At 38.0% G+C, this 24,783-nt stretch overlaps 7 protein-coding genes across 18 annotated transcripts in view; 3 read left to right on the top strand and 4 right to left on the bottom strand.

Moving 5' to 3' along the window:
• The first annotated feature begins 60 nt into the window (after positions 1 to 60).
• On the top strand, positions 61 to 1,921 carry LOC126610534 (sirohydrochlorin ferrochelatase, chloroplastic-like). 2 transcript variants are annotated; one of them, XM_050278621.1, is made up of 6 exons: positions 61 to 207; positions 284 to 507; positions 636 to 697; positions 831 to 941; positions 1,079 to 1,171; positions 1,366 to 1,921. In XM_050278621.1, exons 1-6 carry the CDS (start codon positions 161 to 163, stop codon positions 1,465 to 1,467), a joined length of 639 nt encoding a protein of 212 aa, XP_050134578.1. In that variant the 5' UTR covers positions 61 to 160; the 3' UTR covers positions 1,468 to 1,921. The 2 variants fall into 2 exon arrangements, with proteins under 2 accessions (XP_050134578.1, XP_050134579.1); XM_050278622.1 differs by having other exon boundaries at positions 284 to 502.
• Positions 1,922 to 2,159: 238 nt separating this feature from the next.
• On the bottom strand, positions 2,160 to 4,202 carry LOC126610533 (chaperone protein dnaJ C76, chloroplastic-like). Of its 2 annotated transcripts, none has more exons than XM_050278619.1 (6): positions 3,973 to 4,202; positions 3,671 to 3,827; positions 3,012 to 3,213; positions 2,814 to 2,920; positions 2,493 to 2,712; positions 2,160 to 2,412 (listed from the first exon to the last, which is right to left on the bottom strand). In XM_050278619.1, the coding sequence occupies exons 1-6, from the start codon at positions 4,062 to 4,064 to the stop codon at positions 2,276 to 2,278; spliced, it is 915 nt and encodes a 304-aa protein (XP_050134576.1). In that variant the 5' UTR covers positions 4,065 to 4,202; the 3' UTR covers positions 2,160 to 2,275. The 2 variants fall into 2 exon arrangements, with proteins under 2 accessions (XP_050134576.1, XP_050134577.1); XM_050278620.1 differs by having other exon boundaries at positions 3,671 to 3,824; positions 3,973 to 4,197.
• A 796-nt stretch (positions 4,203 to 4,998) lies between these two features.
• Positions 4,999 to 7,137, top strand: LOC126610536 (uncharacterized). Its single transcript, XM_050278625.1, has 6 exons — positions 4,999 to 5,246; positions 5,331 to 5,429; positions 5,811 to 5,900; positions 6,005 to 6,237; positions 6,603 to 6,647; positions 6,731 to 7,137. Exons 1-6 carry the CDS (start codon positions 5,153 to 5,155, stop codon positions 6,914 to 6,916), a joined length of 747 nt encoding a protein of 248 aa, XP_050134582.1. The 5' UTR covers positions 4,999 to 5,152; the 3' UTR covers positions 6,917 to 7,137.
• On the bottom strand, positions 7,056 to 9,302 carry LOC126610535 (high affinity nitrate transporter 2.7-like). Its single transcript, XM_050278623.1, has 2 exons — positions 8,024 to 9,302; positions 7,056 to 7,484 (listed from the first exon to the last, which is right to left on the bottom strand). The coding sequence occupies exons 1-2, from the start codon at positions 9,178 to 9,180 to the stop codon at positions 7,220 to 7,222; spliced, it is 1,422 nt and encodes a 473-aa protein (XP_050134580.1). The 5' UTR covers positions 9,181 to 9,302; the 3' UTR covers positions 7,056 to 7,219.
• Positions 9,303 to 12,442: 3,140 nt separating this feature from the next.
• On the top strand, positions 12,443 to 14,851 carry LOC126610539 (pentatricopeptide repeat-containing protein At2g13600-like). The gene has a single exon (XM_050278628.1). It carries the CDS (start codon positions 12,448 to 12,450, stop codon positions 14,644 to 14,646), a length of 2,199 nt encoding a protein of 732 aa, XP_050134585.1. The 5' UTR covers positions 12,443 to 12,447; the 3' UTR covers positions 14,647 to 14,851.
• Positions 14,706 to 24,783, bottom strand: part of LOC126610540 (protein MICRORCHIDIA 6-like) — a 59,925-nt gene continuing 49,847 nt past the window's right edge. For 4 of the 10 annotated variants that reach the window (XM_050278637.1, XM_050278635.1, XM_050278634.1 and 1 more), the window contains one exon: positions 24,455 to 24,734. In XM_050278637.1, the coding sequence (XP_050134594.1) occupies positions 24,669 to 24,734 (66 nt within the window). In that variant the 3' untranslated portion in view covers positions 24,455 to 24,668. Of the gene's footprint in view, positions 14,873 to 24,354; positions 24,735 to 24,783 lie in introns of those variants that run through there. The other 6 variants (XM_050278633.1, XM_050278629.1, XR_007618567.1 and 3 more) reach the window with 5 other exon arrangements.
• On the bottom strand, positions 16,187 to 20,106 carry LOC126610537 (putative disease resistance protein RGA3). Its single transcript, XM_050278626.1, has 3 exons — positions 19,716 to 20,106; positions 16,554 to 19,410; positions 16,187 to 16,421 (listed from the first exon to the last, which is right to left on the bottom strand). The coding sequence occupies exons 1-2, from the start codon at positions 20,019 to 20,021 to the stop codon at positions 16,555 to 16,557; spliced, it is 3,162 nt and encodes a 1,053-aa protein (XP_050134583.1). The 5' UTR covers positions 20,022 to 20,106; the 3' UTR covers positions 16,187 to 16,421; position 16,554.

Raw genomic sequence — 24,783 nt, forward strand, 5'->3', positions numbered from 1 at the left:
CCAATAATAATCGGGCTTGGGCTTTATGGGCTGAGAGAAGTCTCCGGGTCCAGGAATGTTCTTCTCAGTTACGAATTTAAAACGACGCTGTCCCGGTCACTGGTAAACTCTGTCTGCTGCCACTGGACCGTTGAAGTTCTCGGCTCTTCGCCCCCAAAACATGTCGGTTAGGTCTTTATCCATCCGCCCCCAATTTACCGCCAAAAGGTACAAATCTCAAATCCCTCCGTTCTTTTCTTCCAATCCGCATCTCATTTTGGGTTTTTTACATGTCGTTTTGCAGTCGAAGCTCGCCGGCGAGCGAAATCGGAGCAAGCCCTGGCTGCGCAGTTCTCAACTTCTCAAATTTGCAGAGAGGCCCCTCAAGAAGTAGAAATTTGAGCTTGAGGTTGTGTATGGGTAGCGGCAATGGAGGATTTGGACAGAACCCTCATGGGGTCGGCGACAAAGATGGCGTCATCATCGTCGACCACGGTTCGCGCCGCAAGGAATCAAATCTCATGTTAAGTAAGCTAATCAAAAATTAAAATTATGGGTTGTTAATGTTTAATTATTATTTTTTTTTTATGATTAATGTAGAAAGTTTGGATTTTTAAGCTTGTTAATTGGAATTTGAACCGTATGAGCTTTTTCAGATGAGTTCGTGAGCATGTTTAGAGAGAGAACTGGGTACCCAATTGTGGAGCCTGCTCATATGGTACGATAAATAAATAATTTGTATTAATATTAATTGATTTTCATAGTTTCAGTTGAATGTTGTTCACAATGCGTTTCTTTGATCCTCTTATTTGGTGAAGTCCTCATTGTGTTGGTAAATTTTTGATGATTAGGAGTTGGCGGAACCATCAATTCGGGATGCATTCAATTCGTGTGTTGAACAAGGTGCTAGTCGTGTAATTGTGAGCCCGTTCTTCCTCTTACCGGGAAGACATTGGAACCAGGTAGCTTAACTAACGACATAATATCCTGTTGATGGGGGTAATAATAATGGACTATCGGTCGCGGTTGAATTTTTTTTCCTGCAATGTCTTTATGAATGATTAAGAAATCGTGGTAAAATGGATGTATTATTTCACAGGACATTCCATCCCTGACAGCTGAAGCTGCAAAGGAGCATCCTGGTGTCTCGTATATAGTAACCGCACCCCTCGGCCTCCATCCACTACTTGTGGTATGACTATGGAGTTCCCTTAATTTTTTTTCTTTTTGTAAATGTCACAGAATATTATGAAGCATTGGCTATCAATCAGTGGTTTTAGAAACAGATAGATTTTTCGGTATAGAATGCCCACTAAAGGGCGATTGTGCTTCTTATATTTCACAGAACTTTGTTTGCTCTAGATAATATGAGGTCTCTGGTTGCAGGATGTTATGAATGATAGGATTAATCACTGCTTAAGCCGTGTTGCTGGAGAAGCAGAGGAGTGTGCTGTTTGTGCTGGAACAAACAAATGTCAGCTCCATTGATTTATGCAAAGCGAACAGAAAAATATGATGGCACACGCAATCAAGGGACCATTTCAGCCTTAAACCGGGCGATTGATTCCGCAACTTGGGCTAATCATATAACTTAGCTACGAAGCAGTTGTTATGGTTGGGATTTTGAAGGCGTGGCATTGCGTTGGAGGACCTGGATTCACGTAACAAACTCCTCACTTCCCAAATAGTTGGAACAAGGCTTTCTGGACCATTGATTGTTTGATGGATGGCAAGTCGATTTTTTTCATCGAGGATCAAACGGAAAGATCGATGATCTTGTAACATAAAATGATGTAGAGATGTTCCAGATGTTATCTTAGGACCTCAATTATGAATCCATTCTATATATTTTGCCAATCTGCATGTGTTGAAGGCTGCGTTTTTGTAATTTTCAACTGTATAAAGATTTTAGTTGCAATAATATGAAAGGTAAATTGCAAAAGGCCAGCCAGCCTCCTATACAGCAAATTTTCGAGAGTTTTAACGTAACACTCATGGTACTGTTTTTTGCTTTAAAAAGTCACTACTGATACTATTCACTTACAACATCTTTTTGTCCTTTTGGTTAAAACTCAAAGTTTTCAAGCTATTTTCATTAGTTTTCCTCAAATTTTCTTGCAATCCAATCACAGAAAGAAAACGTCTCCAGACGTTACGCTGAATCCGACCGTGAGGTCGCAGAAGAAAACTGAGTAGCTGCTATTACCAGTGAATATGATGAATTCTATGATGTATATACAATATATATGCACAAACGTTCACTAGCTGCTAATTGTAAGTTTAAAATGGTTGCTTCTTATTCCCCCTTTTTGCCCCAGAAGGGCTTGTTTTGCCATTGCCAGAATCTTGAGAACCCTTCCATGTTTATCTTCCTGCTTGCGTCCTCCCGAGCCTTGGCTTGTGCAGGGGTTTCTTCTTCAGCAGTCGCACGCGCTGCAATTCATTGTTTTGTGTTTCAGAAAATGGTGGAACATAAGTTCAGGTAATTTATCAAGAGTCAAGAAAGTTCTTACATTTTCTTCGATTGTTTTCATTTTCGGCTTCCTCGTGCCATCTTTGTTGTTGTTTATTGTAAGATTTAGCAGCCATGAAAACATTTGCAGGTCTTTCCCACCCTCCTCCGAATATGCCATACCCTTCCGTCGGCTGAGGCTGAATCAGGAACTCGAGCACCGGCAGCTCTTCCTTCTCCACCCAATGAATGCAGTTCACAGGACACGAATCAACTGATACCTGCAGTAAGTTTTAACTTCAACTTATCCTCTATCGGTTATCATATAGTAATTAGCATCGTATTAACTTACTAGTTAGTGCACAAGCGCCTAGTAGTTTACCTCAATCTTTTGTTCGTCGTCACCATATTGAACTTTAACCCTAGCACATCCGAGAGCATCATCGAACACGAAGGTGCTACTTGCATGGTGCACACATTCTCTGCAACCTGCCAGAAATTCAGTTGCGATTCAATGTACTTAGAAACTAACGCGAATCTAGATACGGTTTTACGCGAATTAGACATACTAGTTGAATACCTATGCAGGCATTTTCGTCAACAAATAGAGCTTGGGGTCTGAAAGGTCCATTCCATGAAGAACCCAAGCTTGACGATGGTGTGTTTCCTGCTCTGAATCCAGCCACTCTGACTTTACCAATGGATGCATCGTATTCCTTCCTCAGATTCTCTCTCATCAGAACTTTATACGCTTCATTCAACTTTAGCGTATGCTCGTGGCCCTGCTTGGCATAAAAGACTTAAAAGCTTTTCTTGATCATAGAACCGCTTTCTGAATAAACCCATGAATCACTTCTAAGTACTTTTATAGGATTCGTTAGCGTATACTCGTGGCCCTGCTTGGCATAAAAAACTTAAAAGCATTTCTTGATCATAGAAGTGATTCCTGAGTTTATAGAACCGCTTTCTGAATAAACTTAGGAATCACTTCTAAGTACTTTTATAGGAATCATTAGCGTATACTCGTGGCCCTGCTTGGCATAAAAGACTTAAAAGCGTTTCTTGATCATAGAACCACTTTCTGAATAAATCCAGGAATCACTTCTAAGTACTTTTATAGGAATCACTTCCAATTTTTAATTTAAATTTTGACGTGTTTCTAACAGAAACGCTTATGAGCAAAAGTGCTTCCTACAGAAGCAGTCTCAAACGGACCCTTGATTGGATTGGGATAATTACCTCTTGGCCTGCAACATCTGGGTGATATTTCTTCTGCAATTTCCTATAAGCTTGTCTGATTTTCTTCGGATTTGAATCAACAGAAACACCGAGCAATTCATAGTAATTCTTTCCCGTTGCCATTTCCTCTGCGCCCTCTTTCTTACATCGGATTCTGCTAAACATTCAAGTATTCCAACCTCAAAATATCAGAAATTACTATGCAACTTTGAACTTGTTAAAAAAATTCAAATCTTTTTAATATGATTTAATAAACTTCAAAGTAAGCTTAATTATGATTAGCATGAGATTAAACTAATTACCTCCAGATGGGCTTCTTGTTCTCATGAACTTGGAAAGCTTTTGGTACTGGAAATCTGGAAATGGAGGAGACTGCCCAGACAGAGACAGCCATGTTGGATTTTCCAGATGTAATCTGAGTCTCCAATTTCTAATTTTCAATGAAAATATAAGTAAAAATTATGACGGATATTTCTGTCAGATATTTTCTTAACCATCCATCCATGAGTCCTCCCAGGACTGATAAGTGTCTTTCTCAGATATTGTCATGAGCTAAGCCCCACCGGATGACTCAGCGATTGAGACGAATTTTAAGACCATATTTTACATGGTACGTATTTGGTTTGACTCTTGCTGTTGGTAAATTAATAGCTGGGAGAGTCTAAATTGCATCTGTGAGTCGCTCTGTCCTTGGAAGAGTGAACTGCAGGTAAAGCTACCAGTCTATTTTTTTATACAAAAAAAAATTGTCTTGAACGGTAAGGAAAGGGATCATCCCTTCCACCAAATCCACCTAATCAAAAGATTCGGATCCTTGAAATTTTATCCAACGGTTAAAAACAGAACTCCTTTAAAAATTATAATAACTTTAGTCGTTGATCAAATTTCAATAGTCTGGATCTCCTGATTAGGTGCGGAATGGATCCCTTTTCATGCAAAAGGACCAATTCGGATTCTCCTAATTGAGTGGATTTGATGGAAGGGATCCGGGGATCCCTTTCCAAACTGCAAAAGGACTAATTCGAAACTAGAAAATAAGAAAAACTAATGAAAAAAACCTGAAAACTTTGAGTTTCAACGATAAGAACAAAATAAAGAGTAAAGTGAATAATACAATGATTGACCTTTTAGTGTAAAAATATGATTTTTCGTTAAAATGAACAATATCTGAAGTTTTTTTGTTAAAGTTGCTATAAAATAATTTTAGACAAGAGAAACGACCTTGGGGTAAATTCTTGAATACGAAGAATACATAATGTCGATTCCACCCTTAGAGATCACGAACAATTATAAGGGCATTATTGGCTTTTAGCATTTCCTTCCTGCTCAAAGTCGTCACTCTATTTCGGAAGATGTCGTCGTCTAGTTTTTCTTTTAAAAGTACGACGCCGCGCCGGCGCGGAAAGTAATTTCAAAGGAAAGCGCCGTCGTCTTATGCACTAAAGCGCCCAGAGATGGTAGTAGCTTCATAGCAGTGCAAAAATGGCGTCCGCGACAAAACTCCTTTCTCCGTTTCGGAAATCCCTAAGTTCACTAATCTCTTCCCGCTCCTCAATCTCTCCTTCCAGGCAATTCTGTAAGTATTTTTTTGGATGAAATTTTGTCAGATTTTGTATTTAATTACAAATATTTGATTATTTGGGTGTAATTAATTGTTCAGATTATGCCAAGTTTGAACCAGTACTGCGGAATCGCGCCTCAACGTTTCATCGTTACTTCAATTTGCAAAACAATTCTCTTGAGAAATTCTGGTTTTCAGGTTCGATTTTGCTTCAAATTAAAGTTCATACCGTAAATTCGATTAGGAAGCTGTAATTTTTTTATAATTGATCATCTTTTATGGCGCCGATTTTCGGTTTTGGTTGTTGAAACTTGAACATGTTTGATGGCATTCAGTAACGAACCCAAAAGGAAACCAACATTACAGTTTAGAGAAAAATACTTCGAACCGAAAAATTTAGGAGGAAAAACAACCAAGCTAACTTTGTAATGGGACGGTATTTCAGTACTACGAATCAAATTAGAGCGTCGCAAGTGTATAGATGATTGGGTTTTTCTTTTTCTCCAATTGAGCTCTCGAAGTGTTTTCTCTGTAGCTTGCATGGTGTTTAATTGGTAATTTCCATAATTTTGCTTTCAGGAAGTAAGTTGAGATATGGAAGCATTATTGGTGTGACGGTTTTGTTTTGGTCAGTCAGCTTCTTGCCAAATGCTGCATATGCTATGGAAGGTGAGGGGAAAAAAACCACGCACCCGATTTTGATGTTGTAAATTCTTTAGACTATGAAGCATACCTCTTTACTAACTTCCCTGATTTGAATTTCGATAATGCAGGCCAGGATATGTTGGTGAATGATCATAATTTGGGAGCGCCGGGTGCTTTGGATGTGGAGGAAGATAGAAGGGAATTCAGGAAGTTTATGAGGAAATTATGGCTGCCTTTCTTTTTTTGTATTACTGCGTTGGCGTGCTGGGATCATCATATTACACCGCTTGGATTGAAGCTTGCTCTTTTCCTCCTGAGCACCAAGCCTAATCCTTTGTCAGTTTATGTTTTTGTGGAAGAGGTAAGGAACCATCCCACGGTAATTTTATGTGTTTACTAAGCTCTTACCACCTAATCAATTGGGGTTTGTCAACCTGCTACCCTATTCGAAGACAAACCATGTCTCGTTGTTTGCAATCGAGGAATTGCAAGAGCTGCTTTCTTTTAGAATCGGATTGGGGTGTGTTGTAGTTTAGATGGTAGGAACTAACGAGTCTCCTATTGTTCCGTGACTAGAATTCTCAGAGTGGTAACTTTGTTTTTGGGTTTATGATTACTGCAACATTTTTTACGGTGACTAATGCATTATATTGGTTAATGCTTTAGTGTTGATGGTAATAGTAGTTCTTGTCAGGAAAACCTTATTCGAAACTTGATGTTTTGCAGTTATGTCATCGGCTCAAGCGCAAAGATCCTTGCTTGCATAACAAGGCAAGTGTCCCATTACCATTACGAAAAACTAGAATACTTAAGTATAACCTACTTCTAAAAGCTTGTGTTTCTTTCCTCTACAGCCATTGTTCGCGCATAAGGTTGAAGTTGAAGACTTTAAGCTTCTATGTCTTGCTAAAGTTGAAGTGCAAGACCAGAAGTTCACTTTGGTTGGAATTCTTGGTGGTTGGTGGCATGTGCCAACTTTGGACGCAATCAAGGATCATCTTGTATGTTCTCATAAAGCGGTCACTAAAGCATATACTTGAAAGGAAAGAAAACCGTGTAAGTTCAGTGTCGTTTTATCGAGCTTCATTCAACATTTTTCTGGTTTTCTTCCACCCCCTCCCCCAAGTGCATAGAAAAATTCAGTGCAACGAAAGAGGTGGTACGCCAACTATAGTATAGTAGCTGCCAAATTGTAGTCTTATTCAGTACTTTTAGAACAACAATCTACCCATAAATGAAGGCCAGTCATATTCTGCAGAAAGGCTAATTTATGTTACAGGGCTTCTTGAATACAAACTTTTGCTTTCTCCATGGAACTCGAGGCTCGTATCAATTCGAGAATTCTATTCGAGCAAGTGATAATGGTTTGTTTCAGTTTCTGGTCCGCTTAGATGATCGCCATAGCTATAGGAAGGGCCGCAGAACATTCCACCCCACTGAGGGAAGTAGATGAGGGAGACTGGGAGAGTGCACACTATCATCATCACACCCATCAGAGAAATGCTCGTCTGCTTGGAGAATTCCGTGCCTGAAAACAACAGCAGCTGGGTGACCACCGCCCCCATTGTTCCTCCGCCGCCGGTGATCCCCGATACCACTCCCAGTGACCTGCATCGTTAAAGTTTGGATTTTCAGTAATTAAACTGATATGTTTACATGGTAATGGTGCTAAGCACTATAATTAGTCATTATTGTTTCTCTAGGGAAGTATCTAGCTAGTCACTCCAATAGAGTTGTGCTACGGTCAACCGTGATGCGTGCGTTTATGGTTGTTTTTTTGCCCATTGGTGTGAGATGATTGTTGGTGTCGACGGGGCATGTCACCAGCAGTTCCCATCAGCACCGACAATCATCGGCCACTCAAGTACGTTATCAACTGATCTTAGCGTGAGTGATTTTTGACCATTGGTAAGATGCCTGTTGTTGCTTGCGTGTCACCAATGGATCCCATCAACACCAACAATAATAATCATCCAAACGCATTGGCGATTGATCTTAGCAAAACCCTTACGGGAATAACTAATCGTCTTGTTGCGTCATCAAGAATCAAACGGTAGAAGTGGGACCAACACATAGAGGGGAATATGACTCATAAATTCTAATTAATTACTAGACAACATGTGGAGTGTCATTCCATCGCTACGTACCTTTTGGACACAAACGGCACCACGCCAAACGTGAGGCCAGCAGCAGCTTGTACAAAGATAGAAAACGCACACATGACAAGTATGGATCCCCAGAGCGAGTTGACTCGCCCGAGTAACAAACACAAGCAGCCCGCCACCGTCTGCGCCACCCACAACCCCCACAACCTCCCCCTCATCCCGAACCTCTGCGCCAGCTTATCGGAAACTAACCCGCCACTCGGCCTTGAAAAGAAATTCGCCATTCCGAAGCTGGCCGCTATGATCCCCGCCACCTCAAGATTCACGTTGAATCTGTCGTAGAAATATTGAGCTATGATATTATCAGTCGTCAACTCCACTCCAAAACTGAAGGCATAAGTCAACGCCAAAATCCATGCTCTATAATTCTTGACCCCTTTAGAAATAACACTTAATAAGCTCTCTTTGAACTTATTTTCGACCTTCTGAGAGCGTTTGTAGCTCCCGGAAGGTAGGTCCTGGCCAAACATTAGGACCAATATGGCCGTCACAACTTGAAAAACTGCTGGCACGATAAATGCCAGCCTCCAAGCTGCGAAGGACTGCACGTTGAATGACATGATGAGAGAATAAATGAGTGGCATGACCAGCTGGGTGACGCCAGAGCCCATGTTGGCCCAGCCGGCGGAGAAGCCGTTGGCAAGGCCGACTACGCATCCCGAGAACATGCAGCTCATCCAGAACTGGTTGGCGACGAAGTTGGCGAGGGAGAAGCCGGCGATGAAGCGGATGGCGATGAAGGAGTTAGGGGAGGAGACGAGGGATGTGGAGAGGATGACGGGGGCGGTGAGGAGGGAGAGGGTGGCGATGGCGATACGGGGACCGAGGAGGTCGCATATAGGGCCCATGGCAATGCGGGAGAAGATGGAGCCGAGGAAAGCAGCGGTGCCTGCGTGACCGGTGTCTGTGTCGGTGAGGTTGAGGTCGTCGCGGATGACGGCGAGGAGGGGAGGGATGGAGAAGGTGGAGAAGAAGTTGGAGAAGAGGGAGAGCCATGCAAGGTGGAAGGCCAGCATGTGGGGTGGCGCTATTGAAAATAACCTCAACTCTGTGGCCTTTTGATCAGCATCTACTGGTAATGCAAACATACTACGATGATCTTTTAGTACTTGTTCTTCGTCAGCATCTTTAGCTTCCATTGCAGCAGCGGTTGTTAATTATTAAGGCAAAGAAGGAAAAAGAGCCAGAAGCAATGCAAGCAAACCTGTCTGATATTTTTTTGGTGCTTTAAGATGTGTCTTTTGCTTGTACTCATCACAGTTATATATTCGGTTATCCACACACCTATTTTTCTTTCACACACACTCCTTTCAATTTTCGGTCGTTCGATGAAATGAATTGAAGAAGATCGATAGCAAAAGATTAAAAAGAGTGTGCGAGGTCAAAATAAGTGTGAATAACACTATTTTATATATTAGTCCTTAGTTAAAGTTAAAGATGTTTTTATATCGAGAGCAGCTTTTAGATGCAACGAGTTTATCGTCTTATGACGGTCTAATTTAATAATGCAGTGACATGTATAAGGAAAATTACATGTACCATTACATCATTAAATTGAACACCAGAATAACAGTGAACTCATTCTATATAATTTTTTCTTGTTTCAATCCCTCATGTAAGAATTTGCAAATTAATTTGCCTTCACTAGTTCCACCCTTTGCTTTCAAAGTGTTCAATTCGTTCTCTTGGAATTATGAGGACAAGGACAAGAGAATAAGGGGCCACTCACTTCCAATAGCAATATTCATTACGTTTGTCCAACCATCGTATAAAGTTCAGTGTGTCTTGTTAGAATCCCTTCTTTCAAATTTACGAGGGGGAGAAAATCTTGCGTCCGACAATTAAATCAAGCACAAAGAAACAAATTATTTATGTCTAGGTACCACTTAATTTTAATCAAGTACAAAACACAATGCAAAGGAAGAAGAGAAATGTTGCGGAGACACTTGAATTGGGATTCTTCGTGAATTCTTTGATATTTTACAGTTTAATATCAATTTTCATGCCAATATTATAAAATATTGTGCAAAAAACATGAGGCAACATAAACTTCATGAAAGTACAAAACACAATGCAAAGGTAGAAGAGAAATGTTGCGGAGACACTTGAATTGGGATTCTTCGTGAATTCTCTGATATCTTACAGTTTAACTTCAATTTTCATGTCAATATTATAAAACATTGTGCAAAAAACATGAGTCAACAGAAACTTCATGAAGAGTTTCACTTTTAAGAAAACTCCTTACCTTTTCTCAAGGAAAAAAAAAAGTACAAAGCCCAACGCAAAGTTTTCATTCCTTTGTGAGTGGATCAGACTTTTACATAATCCGACTATCGGACACACAAGAATTTTTTCAAGACGATAGTTTTAAGCTCACAACCAAGAGGAATTGATTACTGTGAGACAAACATGTATTGAATAGCGCGTTTTATCCTCTCAATTGGTGACAGAATTTTGACTTTGTTTGGTCAGTCTCGACCTTGATTTCTAATCAGGACGGTTCTATATACAAATTGGAATTTTTGTAAAGGCATGATTGTGGTCTTGTTTTTCTTTCGGGAAGGTTGCAACTGCTCTTGTTTTCTTAATTTCACTTTCAATTTATGATTTATTGTTTTTTCATAAAAAGAAACAAGACACAACAACATTGTAATTTTCACAAGGAGAGTTTATTTGTGTAATCGAGATTTTAAGTTCAATTTCATGTTGATTGTGTAAAAGATGAAAAAGATGTAAATTGAGGATTCTTAATCATAAAATTCTTTGCATAAACAAAATAATATCTTAAGTGAAAATAAAATGATTGATTCTGTTGAGAGTATCATTCCACATCAGGAAAAGAGAGAATTTGCATGTGCTTATAAGTAATTGAGCTACTTTCAATATTACCAATTGGTTTTATGATAGAACTCCATGTTTCATTGTATCATAGCAAGTTGTCTTGCGTGTGAAGCTTAATAGTCACACGTGCTAGGCTGGAAAATTCGTTACACGTGAGGAGTGTGTTGAGAGTATCACTCTCACATTAGGAAAATAAAGTACTTTGCATGTGCTTATAAGTAATTTGACCACTCTCCATAAAACCAATTGATTTTATAATAGAACATCGACCTTCTTCAGATTCATAACTATTCTCTCAAACTCTAGGGTCTAAGAAAAACTTAGTTACTCATTGTTCAATCATAATTTAACGACAGCTGATCATTTATACCGATTTTATAGGTTCTAAGAAAACTTTAATCACTCAACATTTGATATTAATTCATAACTGTTCTCTCAAACGGTAAATGAACACGGTTTTCTAGGGACTCATGATTGATCAAAGTAAAAGATGCATTCGAGTGATATTGATTTGTGGTCATTGCCGACATAAAATATGTGACGAAGAATGATACAACGGGGAAAGATTAGTGTTTGGCATTTCCTGTCTTGCGACACCTCCTCTGCGTCCAAATTATGATCTGAGATTTTTCAGTAAATGGAAATTTCCTCACATCATATAACCGCGACAAAGTTAACTAAGAAGACTAAAACACCCTTTAAATAATTGAGCTTGGTGGGGATCGACAACCTAACTTTGTTGTGTAGAGTAGAATTAGCGAAGGTGACAAGAGCAGATGAGCATGTGTAATGCAAACAAATTCGAGGCTAGTTAGTTACTTCGTCACAATAGTTCATATTTTTTAAGTGAGAAAGACTCACAGAAACATTTCAGTCTTTTTCTGACCGCATCGTATGATTCATTAGCGTCAGGAATCGAACCCTAGTCGTGCCATGTAAAATACGAGTTTGAAATTCGTCTCCAATTAATGAGACACCCTGTAGTGGTTAGTTTGAAATTGGGTTGGATATGGATATATTGCGTGAATCGATTATGTAATGGTTGAAGTTGGATGTGAATATATTGCTTGGTTTTAGATTGGGTTGCTGCAACGTGCGAACTTGGTTCTGCTGCCGAACTGCTCCAAATAAATTCAATATGTATGCGCCGGACTTATTCTTCCATTTCGGTATGTTTTGCCGAAATTCATCTAAGGGTTCAGCTCGTATCACTGTACAACTTTTCTATTTAATAACTCAAGCTAAAGAGATTTTTCAGTGTGACCGGTACACGGGTGATACACTACGCATCATTATACAACTGGTGAGATATATGTGTTAAAAAGTTAATAACTTAAAAAATAAAATTTCCCATCACTTCACTTATATAATAATATATGGTGTACCATTCATATTCTCGTCACAATAAAAAATTTCTCCTCAAGCTAATTCAAAACAGCATGTCTTGGAGACACGTGTCGAAACTTCACAAGTACACGTCAACGATGTTCCGAGGTTTCTCTCTCCTGTCTTGCCTGCTCAGTATATAAGTCGGCGGATTTGAAGTTGGCTCGCGCGCTGGCAGCATGGGAAGTGCCATCAAATTCAAAACCCTCTTCGGCACTCTCGCAAGCAAAAATCTCAGAACTTACCTGCAAACATGCGGTTCCCTTCTCAAAACCCAAACCGAAAACCGGCGCATCGCCGACGGAATGGCCCTTCACGGCCATCTGATCAAAATTGGTCTTTCATCGGAGAGATTTATAGCCATCAGGCTTCTAATTATGTACTTGGATTCGAGAAAATCTGATGAAGTTAGTGAGATCGTTAAGGGGTTCGATGGGTTTGATTCAACGGTGCATAATTGCTTGATCAATGCGAGCATTCAATGGGGAAATCTCAATGAAGCACGCCGCCTGTTTGATGAAATGCCTGAAAGAAACGAGGTTTCGTGGACTGCGTTGATATCGGGGTTAATGAGATGCGGAAGGGTGGACGAGTCGATGTGGTACTTTGAGAGAAACCCGTTTCATAATGTGGTTTCTTGGACGGCTGGGATTAGCGGGTTGGTGCAGAACGGGTTGAATGTTGAAGCATTGAAGCTTTTTCTGAAGATGCTTGGTTCTGGGGTCAGGCCTAATGATGTTACATTTACTTCTGTTGTTAGAGCTTGTGCCAGGTTTGGTGAGATCGGTTGGGGGATGAGTGTTTTAGGGTTGATTGTTAAGACTGGATATGAACACAATTTATCGGTTTCTAATTCCTTAATTACATTATGTTTGAAGATGGGCGAAAAGGCCTTGGCTAGGAGAGTATTTGATCAGATGGAAAAGAGAGATGTTGTATCTTGGACCGCAATCCTAGATATGTATGTTGGGGCGGGAGACTTGAGAGAAGCGCGTCGAATCTTTGATGAGATGCCAGAGAGAAACGAAGTTTCTTGGAGTGCAATGATTGCAAGGTACAGTCAGAGTGGACATCCGGAAAAAGCCTTGAAACTGTTTCTTCAGATGATTCAAAGTGGATTCATCCCAAATAGGTCTTGTTTGGCTAGCATTCTTAGCACGCTGGCCACCCTCGAGGCTTTAAGAGTGGGAATGAACATCCATGCACATGTTGTGAAAATTGGATTCGAGAAAGATGTCTTTATCAGTAGCTCTCTCATCGATTTGTACTGCAAGTGTGGAGAAACTAAGGATGGACGCACGGCATTTGACTCGATTCCAGAGAAGAATGTGGTCTCGTGGAATTCTATGGTTGCCGGGTATTGTCTGAATGGAGAAATGGAAGAAGCTAAGGTGTTGTTTGATAGCATACCCACACCAAACAATATATCGTGGAATACTATGGTTGGAGGTTACTTAGAGAACAAACAATTTGATAAGGTATTTGAAGTGTTTAATGAGATGCTTTTGTGTGGTGAAACTCCAAACATATCCACCTTTTCAAGTGTGCTCTCTGGTTGTGCGAGCATAGCCTCGTTAGAGAAAGGAAAGAACCTTCACGGGAAAGCAGTTAAACATGGAGTTCAATATGATGTTTTTGTAGGTACTGCCCTAGCTGATATGTATGCGAGATCTGGGGATATTGAGAGTTCTAAGAGCGTGTTCGATAGAATGCCTGAGAAGAATGAAATCAGTTGGACTGTGATGATTCAGGGGCTAGCAGAAAATGGTTTTGCTGCGGAATCTCTGTTTTTGTTTGAGGAAATGAAAAGAACTTCAACTGTTGCTCCTAACGAGCTCATGCTTTTATCTGTTCTTTTCGCTTGTTCTCACACCGGCTTAATCGACGAAGGATTGCAGTACTTTAATTCGATGGAGGCTGTTTACGGTACAAAGCCAAAAGGAAGACACTACACCTGCGTGGTGGATATGCTGTCCCGTTCAGGACGACTTGTTGAAGCCGAAGAGCTTCTGAAATCCATGCCATTTCAACCCGAGAGTAATGCATGGGCTGCTCTATTGAGTGGGTGTAATAGACATAAAAACGAGGAGATAGCGGAACGGACAGCCAAAAAGCTTTCAGAATTAGCAGAAAAGAACTCTTCAGGCTACGTAATGTTGTCGAATATCTACGCTTCGGCCGGAAAATGGACCGATGTTATGGAAATTAGGAGATTAATGAGGGATAGGGGGTTGAAGAAGAGTGGTGGATGCAGTTGGGTTGAGGTGAGAAATGAAGTCCACTGTTTTTATTCAGAAGAAGCATCTCACTGTCAGTTAGCGGCGATTTACGATCTGTTACAACTTCTACGAGTCGAAATGCTGGCTATCGAGGAGTGAAGAAGAAGAGAATCTACTAAATACCATAAGTACACTAGCGTCTACTGAACGCCGATTAATTCAAGCCGGAAATATCTTTCATTAGGGGTGAGATTCTACTGCAATATACAAATCTAAAAGAACAGAAACTGCTACATTCTTTGTGTATATGGTTAGGGTTTATGTAAATTCCAGTCACCTCTACAGAAACAAGCGTTTCACCGTCCTCCTCCTCCTCCTCCTTCGCCTCAGTCTGGCACAAATGTTGCTCTATGCGTATGAATTCATTTGAGTACAGATAGTATATCTATGTTTGCCCTCTTTGTTTTAGAGATAATCAACTGTTCTTAAACTGTTTTCATAGTGATTAGAACTTCCTTTAGAACTAATGAATCAAGTGATCGCAGGATAAGCTAATCGAAACAGCACAAATATGAGGAAGACTGGTTCTGCTTTCTTAAGGTATCAATATTTTTGAAGTTTGGAGGCTTATGTCAAATCTATGACACTTGTTCGAATCGTTGTATCTAAGTATGCATTATACATTCAATTGTGCGAATGACGCATGTGTGCCAACGAATTTCGAAGAGTTCGGCTTGGTTTTCTCTCTTTGATCTTTAATATGAAAGTGTGAGGCACCTCTTTGTCGACTAATTGAGTCCCTTCTCCAAGTTTTTAGTAGACATTGGGTCGCTGTAATTTGCCCTTCTAAATAAGAAACAAACTGTCATTGAAGGGAGAAGAAAGTGTACAAAAACTAAGTTTCTGTAAGCTTACACTCATGCCTAATATTTTATTTTCATCTTTTCTTGGCAGGTATTTTCAACAATAGATGCTAACAGTTTTCTTTAACACTAGGGCCTTTAATTTAAGGATCTGCTTGACAACCATATCGTTTTTTGTTTTTGCAGAGGTTGTAATAATTTTCCTTTGGCTGGTCTGTTGATAAGTTTGTTTTTGTAGATACCAGAGAACTACATGGAAGATCTCTGTGTGAATATCAAGGTCCGTACTTTTCCCCTTTTAGTTCTTGGCAATACAAGCATCTTCAGGTTTTTGAAGAAAACTTGAGAGATCAATAGATTTTGATTGCATATTAAGAAAAGAGACCGGTTCAATTGGGTAATGAAAAAAAGGAAAGAAAAGAAAAATATTTGTAAACATACGGTACGTTCAAGAATTTGTTTTTACTTATTGAGACCATTTGATTGCTAAGGAAATCGAGGAAAAGAAAATAAGGAAACTAATTAAGAGTTGTTTGAGTTGTTTATAGAGAGAGGACTTAGAAAAAACAACTAATATTTTTGTTTATGTAATGTTTGTCATGAATTTCCTTTTGACTAAACAAAACATAATCAGTTTATTTGCTTTACTGAGAATGTAGCTTTTATTGTGATTAATTTCGGGTGTTGGAGCAGATATTTGTGTCTTACTCCAGTGCATTGACAATTAATAGATGTAATTCTTTTTACATTTGTTTGTGTATAATTATGCAATTTATATGTTATAACGTGACAGATTGTTTCGCTTCCAATGCATCAACATATATTAAAAAGTAATATTTAAAGAGGGCTGGAACCCAGTCAAAGCTGGGAGGCTAGGCCCTCACGCCCATATTATATTACTGAAGAAAAAACATTACAACATGGAGGACATGGTACCTAAACCCTGATGATCAAAAGAAAAATCAATACACAACCACTCCAAGCAATCAAGAAGGAAAATAAAGAGATTAATAAAAATAATTAAAGTTGGATGTGTGGACGACGAAATCTTTGATCCACATGGTACGTCATCTGAAAAGAAAAAAATAAAATGTTGGTAATGATGAATGAAGAATAAAATTAAGAAATGAGATTGGCATCTGAATATTTCATAGTTTATATTGAATTAGGGTAGTGTACATTGAAATAAGTTAGAATACGCACCTTAAAAACTGTCGATGTGTGGGATGTGAGCAATCTTAAACCAGTCCTCACCTGTTTCTTTCTTGCATCTTTCTCTTAACACGGGGCAACCCCGAATTATCAATGTATTTAAACAGAGGAGTCCACGAATCCCTTCTGGCAGTGATGCCAAATTAGAGCAATTCCAAATTTCAAGATGCTGCAGTGACGTGAGATTGCTTATTTCTTCTGGCAGTGCCAAATTAGACCATTCACTAATTACAAGCTTTTGAAGTGACGTGAGATTGCATATTTCTTCTGGCAGTGATGCCAAATCCTCAATTCCAAAGAGTGACAGATGTATTAATTTGGAGGGCCGATGGGAAGAAGAAGAGGCAGAAACATCAACACCAACATCATGTGTAATATCAGATGCTCCTCTAACAAACAAGGAATCAACAACCTTCCAGCTGCTCTTACAGAGATATATATACTCCACATTTGGATACAGAGGTATGGAAGTTAGATTAGGACAACAAATGATGGACAAGTTAGAAAGAGAGGGAAAAGAAGGCAAGGACAGATTTTCCGTTGATGATGAAGAAGAAGCACTGTTATGAGTGTGCGCCCTCCACCATCCCTTCAGAACAGGGCAATGATGGATTACGAGGGACTCCAGGGAGGGAAAGAATGAGATCCTCATCATCTCATCACTCATACTATTACTGCTCTCATTCTCTGATAGTAATATGTACTCCAACTTATCCAACCATTCAAGATCAAGTTTCTTAAGGAAGGGCAAATGATCCAAGGGTGGAAGATGTTGGCATCTACAGCTAACCAATATGAGATTAACAATATTTATGAGAGAAGAAAACCAACTCGCAAACCTCACACCACGATAGTAACACACTGTTAACTGCTTTAGATTAGAATGGGGTTGCAATACTTCCATTGACTTTATAATATCCTCCTCATCAACTGCGTTTGCATCTTCTCCACCTTTCCACAATAAATTCAACTCATGGAGATGCTGTTTGTCCTTGAGAGGTGTACCAACATTTGATTCTGACACCACATGATGACTCAACTTATCAATTTCTAACTCTCCCCTTAATTCGTTAAGGGTCCCCAGCTCAGCAAGACCAGCACTACCGCCCCTCCCCAAACAATTGCTTTCCCTCGAAACAAATCTATTCAATGTACGAACACCTTTCAATTCACCAATTCCACGTGGCATTCCACTCAATCCCAAACAGTGTTTCAAGATGAGATGCCTTAAGTTGATCATTTTTTTAATGTTTCTGGGCAATTCCTCGAGACTCTGACACCAAGTGAGATCTAGTGTTTCCAAATTCGAAAGTCCAACTATCCAATCTGGAATTCTCTTGATGGGATTACCACTAAGATCAAAATATCTCAAATGTTTCATTTTTTTAAGACACTTAGGCACTCTTTTAATTCTTAATCTATTAAGACTCAACATACGCAATGACTTAAAATTTGAAATAATTGTAGCAAAAGATGAATCATGTAATCGCCAATTAATACCACTAAAACTCCCTTGGCAAAGAAAAAGAAAAGTACGTATCTTGCATGCTTTTAGCAAGGAAGTTGGCACTTCCCAATTTGACAATTCAATATCAAAATTCAAAGATACATGACGAAGTTTTTCATGAAAATTCTTTTGGTTTGGTTCAACTACGACGCTTTTAACCCCCGACACTAAGATTGCAAGTTCATTCATGAGATCGTGCATTTTACAACTTATACCAAACATATCTTTTTTTTCTTCTTGAAAAAATGATCTGCACAGCAATTCATTGTAATATTCATACGCAACATCCTCCAAACACTCGTTTTCACCGGATGACTTAATGAACCCTTGCGCCACCCAAAATTTAATCAATTTATGTACACAGATCCTATAATCAGGTGGGAACAAGCTACAATAAGCAAAACAATGCTTCAAATATGATGGGAGCACATCATAACTCAGTTTAAGTGTTGGTAAAATTTCATTTTCGTTTTGGCTTATTTTTGAAAGTTTCTTTTCTTTGAAATTCAACCATTCTCTTTCGTGATGTTTGGTGCGCAACATCCCACCTATCGTCCTTATAGCAAGTGGAACTCCCCGACATTTTCTTGCAACCTCCATCCCAACTTCCTTAATTGTTGAATTCTCTGGCTCTTTTCCATCTATAAAAGCCATTTCCTTAAATAAAGACCAACTTTTCTTTTCATCCAAGCCCCTTAAGGTGTATGGTTTAGCTGTATCTGATGTCGTCGCAACGATTTCACTACGAGTGGTTATTAGGATTCTACTACCTTTTCCACCACCCATTAACAAGTACTTCAAGCTAAGCCATTTCTCTCGATCCTCATTCCACATATCATCCAGCACAAGTAGGTACTTCTTTCCATCTACTTTTCTCCTAAGCTCATTTTGCAACTGCTGTATCCCATTATGTTCAGATTGAAGGATTTTCTTAACAACTATATCCAACTCAAATGCATTAGAAACACATGTCCATATTTTCAACTCAAAATGATTTTGAACCACCTCATCGTTGAATATGAGTTGGGCAAGTGCAGTTTTTCCCAATCCTCCAAATCCAACTATGGAAATGGTTGACACAATCTCAGTTGAGATGGGATCCAACAAGAGTTGGACAATTGCCCTTTTATCTTTCTCTCTCCCTATAATAATATTTTCTTTAGGGACAAATGAGTGAGTGACCCTCTCTCTCCTTTGAAATGGTGTATCTTCACGATGTACTTCTAAGTAAAAAGTTTTAGGAGATGCAATCTCACGAAGTCTCTCGTTAATATCTTTTATCTTACGACCCATCTTCAGCCCAAAAACAAATTGATTTGAGCTAGAAAAGAAAATACGCACCTGTAAGAATTTGAGTAAACATAATCATTATTTCGATAGAATTGTATTAATTAAGTTAATAAAGTTCTGTAATGGTAAGTTATATAAAACATTCTGAACAATAATATAGAAGACTTATTGTAGTTCATTATGAGTTATCGAGAAACTTAGTGTATTCCTAATAGATGGATATCAATAGGCTTATGTGACTATGAAAAGGTACTACGCAATGCAACCTCTCGAATCTTCTTGTTAATAGCTTTTATCTAATGATTCATCTTTCGTCAAAAAGCAAGTTGATTTGAACTAAAGAAGAAAATGCGTACCTCCTTCGACAGCTTAGCATTGTCACTCATCACCTGTCTTCGTTGAACTTCGGTATTAAACTCATCCAGCACGTCATCGGCTTCATAAACTGCATCTTCTACGCTTTCGAGCCACAGTTTGATTGCATTGCTGCTGGTTCGCTTTTGCTCAGCGTCAAGAAGAATAGCTTGGAAACTGGCAACCGTCTCCTTGAGCTTGTTGAGCTCATCTTGGACACCCCAAATCGATGCAATCTTTTGGAAAGCACGGTTGCCGAGCCTTGCAATGATCCGTTCTGTAATGTTGAAGAGAACTCCTTCTGCCATTTCTTGTATTCAGGACAAGCAAAAACTCAAGTGAAGTGAATTAGAATGAAGGTTGTAATTAAGAATATGATTTTGCAGAGTGGAAAATGGCTCCTCGTGCAAGTCTTTATATGCCCATCTCTCGCCACTCACACATCATGTGTTACAGCTGGCCTTAATAAATGAAAATTGATTTTTAATGCCAGTTGCGTCCTTCACAAATTATAGCCGTTGGTTCCTGTCCTTTTCTTTTCCTCCTCTACTTTTGTGCCCTAGTAGCTAGTAAAGTTTTGGCTTGTGCTCTACTAAAGCTTGTGTGGTGTCTTTCATTTGATTTCCAGCGCATGTTCTCTCCCCCACCACTCCCTGGGCCCACACGCTATTATAACCCGCCATCATTTGTACACCCACCGCTGGACGTATCTACCTTCACCACAATTAATGTTATTCATATCATATTTTTATATTATATTTTCATATCATTTTAGGTGGTATTTAATGTGAATATTCATATTATTTGAATTAATTAGATTTCTAAATTTAATTCATTTAATAAACTAGTAATTAAGAAAAATTAATTAATTAAATTATGATTGTGCTATACGATAAGAAGTATTTCTCATTCATTTCCTTAGATTTTGTAAAATTTTCAAATAATGTCGCTATTTATATCATATATCAACTAAGTTGCTATAGAAATATGGTACAAAAATACAGTATAAGTAGCATTACTCTACCCAGCACTTCCAAATGGAAGCAACCAGTCCAATTTTATTTGTATCTTCGGTATGAATTTATACACCCAACGCGGCACGTTTCTGACACCTTCTTGCAGCTTTCTTTCTGCTGAGAAAATTAAATCTCCTTCAATTTCTAGTTTCAAAAAAATAAGGTTTTGGCTTTTGTGCCTGTCTTTTTCTTTTTCATTTTCTTTTCCTCTACTTTTGTGCCTGTCTTTTTCTTTTTCATTTTCTTTTCCTCTAGTTTTGTGCCCTAGTAGCTAGGAAAGTTTTTGCTAGTGCTCTACAAAAGCTCGTAAGGTGTAAAATTGTTTTGAAGTAAACTTGAATCCTGCTAAAATTATGTAACCGTTAGACGATTGCCAGTTAAGCAACATTATACGTTAAAAGTAAAAGGAACGATGAGATGCTTTGGCCTCTTGGCCCGGGAATGTTATTCTCAGTTTACCAAAAAAAAAAAAAAAAGGAACGATGAGATATCATAATGTACATTTATGTTGATGTATGTTGATGATATAATGCTAATAGACTAAAGAAAGTCATAAATTGGAGTCCATTTGGAATGAGGAAATTTCAAACCTCAATCCATTATTATTATTATTATTATTACTACTTGAACAAACGATATTATTTACATTAAGGAGATGGGAAGGTAGACTAAGTCTTACAATAGGCTATCAATAATGTAGTTCAAATTTGTCGCTGATGAGAATCGAACCTAAGAACTATCAATTACAAATCTAGAAGAATATCACTAGACCGTAATACTAAATAACTTATCAATGTAATATTTTTATGATTTCATATAATATGACATGCTTATTTATATAAAATAGGAAGTAGAACCATTCTAATTCTTGAGTTTCTTGCGTTTACTAAAAAATATCTACATAAACAAAAGAAACAAGAAGTACTTCAAAGAAGCAAATTGACTCGTTTTACATACCATCTAACATATTATGGTGATGATGGAAAATTCACAATCGAAAACTTAGTAAGCAAAGCGAAAATAAGATAAAACTCTTGTCTAACGGTCACTAGCGGAGCCAATGCCCGCCCGGGGGGCGGCATTGGCATGCCTTGACCCCAATAGGTTTGTAAATTTATCCTTTTGAAAATTTTTCCGACCAATATAACTACATAACAGCAATTGATGAAATATTAGGCATTGGAATATTATATATTAGTAGCAGCAGATGAAATTATAGAAAATCCATAATTTTTCATTAGTTAATTCCAAATTTCATTGGGCATTGGACATAATTTTCCATTAGTTCATTAACTTACTTCCATTAGCCAAGCCTCCAACACTAAAGACCAAAAGTACCCCATTCCACTTTAATTAAAGAATAACTTGAATGGTTAACACATTCTATTCCTTTTCCACAAGTTAAGGCAAAAACAAATTATGTTCGACAAAGGAAGTAAAAAATTGGGGTTCATTTGGAAGAGGAAATTTCAAACCTCAATCCAATATTTTTATGATTTCATATAATATAGCATGCTTATTTATACAAAATATAAATTAAAATCATTTCGATTATTCAATTTCATGCGCTTACTAAAACATGATATGCTTTATTTATAAAGAATTAAATGGATCCCATGCATTATATGCATGTAAATATAAAAAATTTAAAAGAAAAAATATATAGAAAAGAGAAAAGTGGGGTTTTTATTATTATTTTTTTTTTAAAATCAGAAATGCTATAATAATATGTAGGCAATGTTTGAAAAAAAAAAACATCAAAACTTAGTTGGTAAGAAATTGCATTACCGCTCCAAATTCATAATCAACATTAGATAACCAGACCTTATAGATTATTCTCCTAGTCTTTTCGATTTCCTTAATAAGGTAAGCTTGGATCCATCTTATACTCAAAACTAGAGAAAAAAATAGAGGGGAGAGTTTCGTCTTCTTCTTGGTATGCATTGTCCAATGGTGAACTCTGATTTTTTGTCGTGTCTTTCATTTGATTTCCAGCACATGTTCTCTCCCCCACCGCTGCCTGGGCCCACACGCTGTTATAACCCGCCATTATTTGTACACCCACCGCTAGACGTTTCTACCCCGCACGAGTAATGCTATTTATATCATATTTTTGTACAATATTTTCATACCATCTTAGGTGGCATTTGATGTGGACATCTATATTATTTGAATTAATCAGATTTTTAAATTTATTTCATTATTTAATAAACTGATAATTAAGAAAAATTAATTAATTAAATGATGATTATGGTATACGAGAAATCTTTCTTATTCATTTCCTTGGGTTTTGCAAATTTTTTAAATGATGTGGCTATCCACATCAGATACTACCTAAGGTGCTATAGAAATGTGGAACAAAAATATAGTATGAATAACATTACTCCACCCAGCACTTCCAAATGGAAGCAACCAGTCCAATTTTATTTGTATCTTCAGTACGAATTTATACATCTAGCGCTGCTCGTTTCTGACGCCTTCTTTCAGCTTTCTTTCAGCTGAGAAAATTAAATCTCCTTCAATTTCTAGTTTCAAAAAATAAGGGTTGAGAAAGAAAAAAAAAGCAAATAATAATATTGCAACTATTTTGTCAAGTGTCTTCATCTCATAAGGTGTAAGATGAAAGGTTAAAATTGTTTTGATGTAAACTTGAATACTGCTAAAATTATATAACCGTTAGATGATTACCAGTAAAGCAAATATTATACACTAAAAGTAAAGGGAATGATGAGATATCATAATGTACATTTATGTTGATGATATAATGCTAATAGACCAAAGAAAGTCATAAATTGGAGTCCATTTGGAATGAGGAAATTTCAAACCTCAATCCATTATTATTATTGTTATTATTACTACTTTAACAAACAATAGGAAAGTAGATTAAGTCTCACAATAAGCTATCAATAATGCGGTTCAAATTTGTCGTTGATGAGAATCGAACCCAAGAACTATTACTCACAAATCTAGAAGAATATCACTAAACCGTAATACTAAATGACTTCTCAATCTAATATTTTTATGATTTCATATAATATGACATGCTTATTTATATAGAATAGGAACTAGAACCATTTTGATTCTTGAGTTTCATGCGTTTACTAAAAAATATCTACATAAATAAAAGAAACAAGAAGTACTTCAAAGAATAGCTCATAAGGGTATAACCAGCTCAAAATTGGTGCCTCGTCAAAACCTAGTAAGGTAGCAAAAATCCAGTAGGAAAAATGCTCCCAATCGTAGGAAAAAGAGTACGTTAAGGTCAAATGAGTATATTTCTGTATACTCCCCTGAGTTTGACAGAACTTTCAAATGAAACTACAAGCATCACAAATGAGAAAGTTACACATACCAATTCATCGAACAAGTTTCTAGAAGGTAGACTTCGACAATGATGTTGTTAGAGGTCAGCAAGGTTGTCTGGGATCGGGCTACTTGACTTCAATCTTCTGATGCTCATGCTGATGTAGACACAATACGCTTGACGTTAACTTATTGGATGTATCATGATCTGGTCAATACATACGACGTTGTCTTCATGGATCGTTGTTGGGACTCAACAATGGATGAAAATCGCTTTTTTTTTGTTCGTTGATTATCTTTTGATCAGTTTAATTAAATGCTAATAAAAAGGTTGGAAATCAATTTCAACATATAATAATATGGATTTGGATCCTCTCCGGATTCCCTCGCTGGGGATTCTGGAGATCAATGCACAAAGATCATTCATCAAATATCGTTAGGGTTTATGTAATTCAAGCCGGAAATATCTTTCATTAGGGGTGAGATTCTACTGCAATATACAAGTCTAAAAGAACAGAAACTGCTACATTCTGTGTGTATATGGTTAGGGTTTATGTAAATTCCAGTCACCTCTACAGGAACAAAGTGTTTCACCGTCCTCCCCCTCCTTCACCTCGGTCTGGCACAAATGTTGCTCTATGCGTATGATTGAATCAAAAACTGCGTCAGTTCATTCTCTAGTTCACCTCCGCGTCGCTGCTCCTGCAACAATTATAACTTCATCTCGATTAACGACCATAAATGTATGAAC

The sequence above is a fragment of the Malus sylvestris genome, chromosome 17 (assembly GCF_916048215.2).
Source record: "Malus sylvestris chromosome 17, drMalSylv7.2, whole genome shotgun sequence".
NCBI lineage: Eukaryota > Viridiplantae > Streptophyta > Magnoliopsida > Rosales > Rosaceae > Malus > Malus sylvestris.

What these genes read in the sequence shown, in the direction of transcription:
- LOC126610535 (XM_050278623.1), bottom strand. Translation starts at nt 9,180, where the DNA reads ATGGAAGCTAAAGATGCTGACGAAGAACAAGTACTAAAAGATCATCGT. An exon ending in GTGCCGTTTGTGTCCAAAAG is followed by an intron (nt 7,485 to 8,023) that starts GTACGTAGCGAT and finishes TTAACGATGCAG; the next exon opens with GTCACTGGGAGTGGTATCGG.
- LOC126610536 (XM_050278625.1), top strand. Translation starts at nt 5,153, where the DNA reads ATGGCGTCCGCGACAAAACTCCTTTCTCCGTTTCGGAAATCCCTAAGT. An exon ending in TTTATGTTTTTGTGGAAGAG is followed by an intron (nt 6,238 to 6,602) that starts GTAAGGAACCAT and finishes GATGTTTTGCAG; the next exon opens with TTATGTCATCGGCTCAAGCG. An exon ending in ATCCTTGCTTGCATAACAAG is followed by an intron (nt 6,648 to 6,730) that starts GCAAGTGTCCCA and finishes TTTCCTCTACAG; the next exon opens with CCATTGTTCGCGCATAAGGT.
- LOC126610539 (XM_050278628.1), top strand. Translation starts at nt 12,448, where the DNA reads ATGGGAAGTGCCATCAAATTCAAAACCCTCTTCGGCACTCTCGCAAGC.
- LOC126610534 (XM_050278621.1), top strand. Translation starts at nt 161, where the DNA reads ATGTCGGTTAGGTCTTTATCCATCCGCCCCCAATTTACCGCCAAAAG. An exon ending in CGGGAAGACATTGGAACCAG is followed by an intron (nt 942 to 1,078) that starts GTAGCTTAACTA and finishes ATTATTTCACAG; the next exon opens with GACATTCCATCCCTGACAGC. An exon ending in GCCTCCATCCACTACTTGTG is followed by an intron (nt 1,172 to 1,365) that starts GTATGACTATGG and finishes CTCTGGTTGCAG; the next exon opens with GATGTTATGAATGATAGGAT.
- LOC126610537 (XM_050278626.1), bottom strand. Translation starts at nt 20,021, where the DNA reads ATGGCAGAAGGAGTTCTCTTCAACATTACAGAACGGATCATTGCAAGG. An exon ending in ATGCTAAGCTGTCGAAGGAG is followed by an intron (nt 19,411 to 19,715) that starts GTACGCATTTTC and finishes AAATTCTTACAG; the next exon opens with GTGCGTATTTTCTTTTCTAG.
- LOC126610533 (XM_050278619.1), bottom strand. Translation starts at nt 4,064, where the DNA reads ATGGCTGTCTCTGTCTGGGCAGTCTCCTCCATTTCCAGATTTCCAGTA. An exon ending in AACAAGAAGCCCATCTGGAG is followed by an intron (nt 3,828 to 3,972) that starts GTAATTAGTTTA and finishes TTGAATGTTTAG; the next exon opens with CAGAATCCGATGTAAGAAAG. An exon ending in TGACGAAAATGCCTGCATAG is followed by an intron (nt 2,921 to 3,011) that starts GTATTCAACTAG and finishes AATTTCTGGCAG; the next exon opens with GTTGCAGAGAATGTGTGCAC.